Source organism: Lampetra planeri, chromosome 48 (genome assembly GCF_965212315.1).
Source record: "Lampetra planeri chromosome 48, kcLamPlan1.2.h2, whole genome shotgun sequence".
NCBI lineage: Eukaryota > Metazoa > Chordata > Hyperoartia > Petromyzontiformes > Petromyzontidae > Lampetra > Lampetra planeri.
Window position 1 is genome coordinate 6363019 of NC_136154.1, and position 6444 is coordinate 6369462.

General features: G+C 51.9%; 2 protein-coding genes across 2 annotated transcripts in view; one reads left to right on the forward strand and one right to left on the reverse strand.

The window, feature by feature from the left end:
- Nucleotides 1–3930, reverse strand: part of LOC144733729 (uncharacterized) — a 25258-nt gene extending 21328 nt beyond the window's left edge. Inside the window, exons 1-5 of the mRNA XM_078615752.1 lie at nucleotides 3795–3930; nucleotides 3261–3343; nucleotides 2330–2435; nucleotides 1539–1621; nucleotides 1071–1158 (exon numbers count right to left, since the gene is read on the reverse strand). Of these exons, the coding sequence (XP_078471878.1) occupies nucleotides 1071–1158; nucleotides 1539–1621; nucleotides 2330–2435; nucleotides 3261–3343; nucleotides 3795–3915 (481 nt within the window). The 5' untranslated portion in view covers nucleotides 3916–3930. The remainder of the gene's footprint in view (nucleotides 1–1070; nucleotides 1159–1538; nucleotides 1622–2329; nucleotides 2436–3260; nucleotides 3344–3794) is intronic.
- Nucleotides 3931–6058: 2128 nt separating this feature from the next.
- LOC144733730 (zonadhesin-like) overlaps nucleotides 6059–6444 on the forward strand; it is a 29639-nt gene continuing 29253 nt past the window's right edge. Inside the window, exon 1 of the mRNA XM_078615753.1 lies at nucleotides 6059–6064. Coding sequence (XP_078471879.1) covers nucleotides 6059–6064 — 6 coding nt within the window. The remainder of the gene's footprint in view (nucleotides 6065–6444) is intronic.

The following is a 6444-nucleotide window of genomic DNA, read 5'->3' on the forward strand; positions in this document are numbered from 1 at the left end:
ACCGCATGCCCAAACAGCTTTTGTTCGGCCGGATAGAGGGGGCTAAAGGGCGCCGCATGGGCTAGAAAAGAGATGGAGTGATGTGGTACAGGAGGACGTGGAGCTGAGTGGACTTGCCGATGACTGGCACCAGCGGTGTCAAGATCGGCCTCAGTGGAGGAGGCTCTTGAAGGACGCTACTTGCCAGTTGGAGGCAGTCGCCCTCCAACAACAACGGAGGGCGGAGGAGCGACGCTCACAACAACGAGCGGAGTGCCGGGTGGCTAAAGCACAGCAAGTTGGTACAGTAGGGGGCACAGGTGGTGCATCAGCCAGTCATCTCGGTCATCTCGGTTAGTCGACCCGTGGCACCTGGGTCTGCCCCGTGACCTCCTGCCAGCGGGCGTTCGACACTTCACGTGGCCTCAAGGTGCACATGGCCTGGCACAAGCGTCGTGGTGACGTCACCGCCACTTAGTGGCGAATGGCGGTTGTTGTTGTTGTTGTGCGTGTGTAGGTGTGTGTGTGTAGGTGTGTGTGTGTGTAGGTGTGTGTGTAGGTATGTGTGTGTGTAGGTGTGTGTAGGTGTGTGTGTGTGTAGGTGTGTGTGTGTAGGTGTGTGTGTGTGTGTAGGTGTGTGTGTGTAGGTGTGTGTGTAGGTGTGTGTGTAGGTGTGTGTGTAGGTGTGTGTGTAGTTATGTGTGTGTGTATATAGGTGTGTGTGTGTGTAGGTGTGTGTGTGTAGGTGGGTGTGTATGTGTGTGTGTGTAGGTGTGTAGGTGTGTGTGTGTAGGTGTGTGTGTGTGTGTGTAGGTGTGTGTGTGTAGGTGTGTGTGTAGGTGTGTGTGTAGGTGTGTGTGTAGGTGTGTGTGTGTATATAGGTGTGTGTGTGTGTAGGTGTGTGTGTGTAGGTGGGTGTGTATGTGTGTGTGTGTGTAGGTGTGTGTGTGTAGGTGTGTGTGTGTGTAGGTGTGTGTGTGTGTGTAGGTGTGTGTGTGTAGGTGTGTGTGTGTAGGTGTGTGTGTGTGTGTGTGTAGGTGTGTGTGTAGGTGTGTGTGTAGGTGTGTGTAGGTGTGTGTGTGTGTGCTCACTGGGGCAGGCTGGGCAGCAGGCGAGTTGCGTGGGGTTCTCGCAGAGAAGAGGGGGGCACGAGGGGGTGACGCAGCTCACAGAGCCACCCTGGAGACACAGAGACCACCACCACCACAACCACCACAACAACCACAACCACCACAACCACCATGGTGATGATGGTGATTGTACTCACAGAGCCACCCTGGAGACACAGAGACTACCACCACAACAACAACAACCACCATGGGGGGAATGATGGTGGTGGTGATGGTGGTGATGGTGGTGATGGTGGTGATGGTGGTGATGGTGGTTGTGGTGATGATGGTGGTGATGGTGGTGGTGATGGTGGTGATTATGATGGTGATGATGATGGTGGTGATGGTGGTGGTGGTGGTGATGATGATGATGGTGGTGATGGTGGTGATGGTGTTGATGGTGGTGATGGTGGTGGTGGTGATGATGGTGGTGATGGTGATTGTACTCACAGAGCAGACACAGATGGTGCAGTTCTTGGGGTCTTCGTAAAAAACCTCCTCCTCACTCCGCACCTGACCCTCATGGAGACAACCTGAACACCACCACCACCACCATCACCCCCATCACCACCACCATCACCCCCATCATCACCACCATCACCACCATCACCATCACCCCCATCATCACCACCATCATCACCACCACCACCACCACCATTACCACCATCACCACCACCCCCATCATCACCACCATCATCACCACCATCACCACCATCATCACCACCACCACCATCACCACCATCACCATCACCCCCATCATCACCACCATCACCACCATCACCCCCATCATCACCACCATCACCACCACCCCCACCACCACCACCATCACCACCACCCCCACCACCACCATCACCGCCACCCCCACCACCACCACCATCACCACCATCACCACCATCACCACCACCACCACCACCATCACCACCACCACCATCACCACCACCACCATCACCACCACCCCCACCACCACCATCACCACCACCCCCACCACCATCACCACCACCATCACCACCATCACCATCACCCCCATCATCACCACCATCACCACCACCACCACCACCACCACCATCACCACCACCACCATCACCACCACCACCATCACCACCATCACCACCACCCCCACCAACCCCACCCCCACCACCATCACTACCACCACCATCACCACCACCACCATCACCATCACCACCACCATCACCACCACCATCACCACCACCACCACCAGGCTGTGCACCTGCTGGGCTCACCGTGGCAGCTGGAGCAGCAGGCTGCAGGCGTCGTGCCGCGCTGCGGTTGTGAGCACGGAGCCGGCGGCGATGGGCACTCAACCCCAGCGCACGGCTCCCGCACATCCTGGAACGCCACCACCACCACCACAACAACCACCACCACCACAAAGACAAAGGTCCCCCGTGTAGTCTTAACAGCCTGTGGGAGCAAGCGCTGTTAGCGAGTAGCAGCAGCAGCTGTGAAGACTTCCAGCGCTGTGGCTACACACGAGGGGGTGGGTGGCCAGCACCACGCCCGGCCGCCTTTGTCTCCCCAGTGCTGGCGATGTTCACTACACTACACTCCGCTACGCCGGATACTCGTTTGAGGCCGAGTCAACCCAGGGGAGGCCCAGGACCGGTTCAGAGAATAGTCACCGACGGTGTTGGCCGTGAGCGGGAACCGGAGCCGGGCACATGCCGGGTTCGTAGTGTGGCGCGGCGCTAACCGTTGCACCTCCGCTCTCCTGGAACCAGCGCCAGCCAGAGACACGCCAGCAGGTCTGGGTCACACAGGGGCAGCTGCCGCTGGGGGTGCCCCTGGTCATGGTCGTGATGGCGGTGGTAGTGGTAGTGATGGTGGTGGTGGTGATGATGATGGTGATGATGGTGATGATGGTGGTGATGGTGGTGATGATGATGATGGTAGTGATGATGATGATGGTGGTGATGGTGATGATGGTGATGATGATGATGGTGGTAGTGATGGTGGTAGTGATGGTAGTGATGGTGGTGATGGTGATGATGATGGTGATGATGATGGTGGTAGTGATGGTGATGATGATGGTGATGATGGTGGTGATGGTGATGATGATGGTGATGATGATGGTGGTGGTGATGGTGATGATGGTGGTGATGGTGGTGATGGTGATGATGGTGATGGTGGTGATGGTGATGATGGTGACCTCACCTGACATTCCCCCCCAGGGGCTCCGCACGCCGCGCTGCTCTCCGGGGGAGCGGCGCCCAGCGACACGACGCCACTCGGCAGCTCTACAGCCAGAGCACACAGCCTCGTCAGTGTGGGGGTGGTGGTGGTGGTGGGGGTGGTGGGGGTGGTTGTGGTGGTGGGGGTGGTGATGGTGGTTGTAGTGGTGGTGGTTGTAGTGGTGGTGGTGGTTGTGGTGGTTGTGGTGGTGGTGGTGGTGGTAGTAGTGGTTGTAGTGGTGGTGGTTGTAGTGGTGGTGGTTGTGGTGGTGGTTGTAGTGGTGGTGGTTGTAGTGGTGGTGGTGGTGGTTGTGGTGGTTGTCGTGGTGGTGGTTGTGGTGGTTGTGGTGGTTGCTGTGGTGGTTGTGGTGGTGGTGTTTGTGATGGAGGTGGTTGTGGTTGTGGTGGTTGTGGTGGTGGTGGTTGTGGTTGTGGTGGTTGTGGTTGTGGTGGTGGTGGTGTTTGTGATGGAGGTGGTTGTGGTTGTGGTGGTTGTGGTGGTGGTGGTGGTGGTTACCTGTGCAGCTGTAGGAGCCAGGGAAGTTGTTGCAGCCAAAATCACAGAGAGAAGCAGAACCCAGCGAGCACTCGTCCACATCTAGGGACACACACAGAGACACACATCTACAGATGTACATCTACAGATATACACAGATATATAGATAGATAGAGACACACACACAGAGACACACATCTACAGATATACATCTACAGATGTACACAGATATATAGATAGATAGAGACACACACAGAGACGCACACAGAGACACACATCTACAGATGTACATCTACAGATGTACACAGATATATAGATAGATAGAGACACACACAGAGACACACATCTACAGATATACATCTACAGATGTACACAGATATATAGATAGATAGAGACACACACAGAGACACACACAGAGACACACATCTACAGATATACATCTACAGATGTACACAGATATATAGATAGATAGAGACACACACAGAGACACACATCTACAGATATACATCTACAGATATACACAGATATATAGATCTATAGAGACACACACAGAGACACACACAGAGACACACATCTACAGATATACATCTACAGATATACACAGATATATAGATAGATAGAGACACACACAGAGACACACACAGAGACACACATCTACAGATATACATCTACAGATATACACAGATATATAGATAGATAGAGACACACACAGAGACACACATCTACAGATATACATCTACAGATATACACAGATATATAGATAGATAGAAACACACACAGAGACACACACAGAGACACACATCTACAGATATACACAGATATATAGATATATAGATATATAGAGAGATACACACAGAGACACACACAGAGACACACATCTACAGATGTACATCTACAGATATACACAGATATATAGATAGATAGAGACACACACAGAGACACACACAGAGACACACATCTACAGATATACACAGATATATAGATATAGAGAGAGATACACACAGATACACTCAGAGACACACACAGTTACACACAGAGACATATATACAGAGACACACACACAGAGACACACACAGAGACACACACAGTTACACACAGAGACATATATACAGAGAGACACACACAGAGACACACACAGAGACACATCTACAGTGAGGGATCTTAATCCCATAGAACATCTGTGGAGGGAGCTGAAGGTTCGAGTTGCCAAACGTCAGCCTCGAAACCTTAATGACTTGGAGAAGATCTGCAAAGAGGAGTGGTGGGACAAAATCCCTCCTGAGATGTGTGCAAACCTGGTGGCCAACTACAAGAGACGTCTGACCTCTGTGATTGCCAACAAGGTTATTGCCACCAAGTACTTCGTCATGTTTGGCAGAGGGGGTCAAATACTTATTGCCCTCATTAAAATGCAAATCAATGTATACCATTTTTGACATGCGTTTTCTGGATTTTGTTGTTGTTATTCTGTCTATCACTGTTCAAATAAACCTAACATTAAAATTATAGACTCATCATTTCTTTGTCAGTGGGTAAACGTACAAAATCAGCTGGGGATCAAATACTTTTTTCCCTCACTGTATAGATATACACAGCTATATATAGATATATAGAGAGATACACACAGAGATACACACAGATACACACAGAGAGACACAGAGACATACACACAGATACACACAGAGAGACACAGAGACATACACACAGATACATAGAGACAGTTATTCATGTATATAGAGAAAAGATTAACATGGCTGTCTTTGGTGAGCGCGTACCTGGGTAGGCGAGTGACTACGTGGGTAGGTAAGTAGGTGAATAGGTGGGTAAGTGGGTAGGTGAGTAGGTGAGTAGGTGGGTGGGTGAGTAGATGGGTAGGTGAGTAGGTGAGTAGGTGGGTGGGTGAGTAGGTGAGTAGGTGAGTAGGTGAGTAGGTGGGTAGGTGAGTAGGTGGGTAGGTGAGTAGGTGGGTAGGTGAGTAGGTGAGCATGTGGGTAGGTGAGTAGTTGGGTAGGTGCGTAGGTGGGTAGGTGAGTAGTTGGGTAGGTGAGTAGGTGAGTAGGTGGGTAGGTGAGTAGGTGAGTGAGTAGGTGAGTAGGTGAGCATGTGGGTAGGTGAGTAGTTGGGTAGGTGAGTAGATGAGTAGGTGAGTAGGTGAGTAGGTGAGCATGTGGGTAGGTGAGTAGTTGGGTAGGTGAGTAGGTGAGTAGGTGAGTAGGTGGGTAGGTGAGTAGTTGAGTAGGTGGGTAGGTGGGTAGGTGGGTAGGTGAGTACTTGGGAAGGTGAGCATGTGGGTAGGTGAGTAGGTGAGTAGGTGGGTAGGTGAGCATGTGGGTAGGTGAGTAGGTGGGTAGGTGAGTAGGTGGGTAGGTGAGTAGGTGAGTGGTTGGGTAGGTGAGTAGGTGAGTAGGTGAGTAGGTGGGTAGGTGAGTAGGTGAGTAGGTGAGTGGTTGGGTAGGTGAGTAGGTGAGTAGGTGAGTAGGTGGGTAGGTGAGTAGGTGAGTAGGTGAGTAGGTGAGTAGTTGGGTAGGTGAGTGACTATGTGAGTAGGTGAGTAGGTGGGTAGGTGAGTAGGTGAGTAGGTGGGTAGGTGAGTAGGTGGGTAGGTGAGTAGGTGAGTAGGTGAGTGGTTGGGTAGGTGACTATGTGAGTAGGTGAGTAGGTGGGTAGGTGA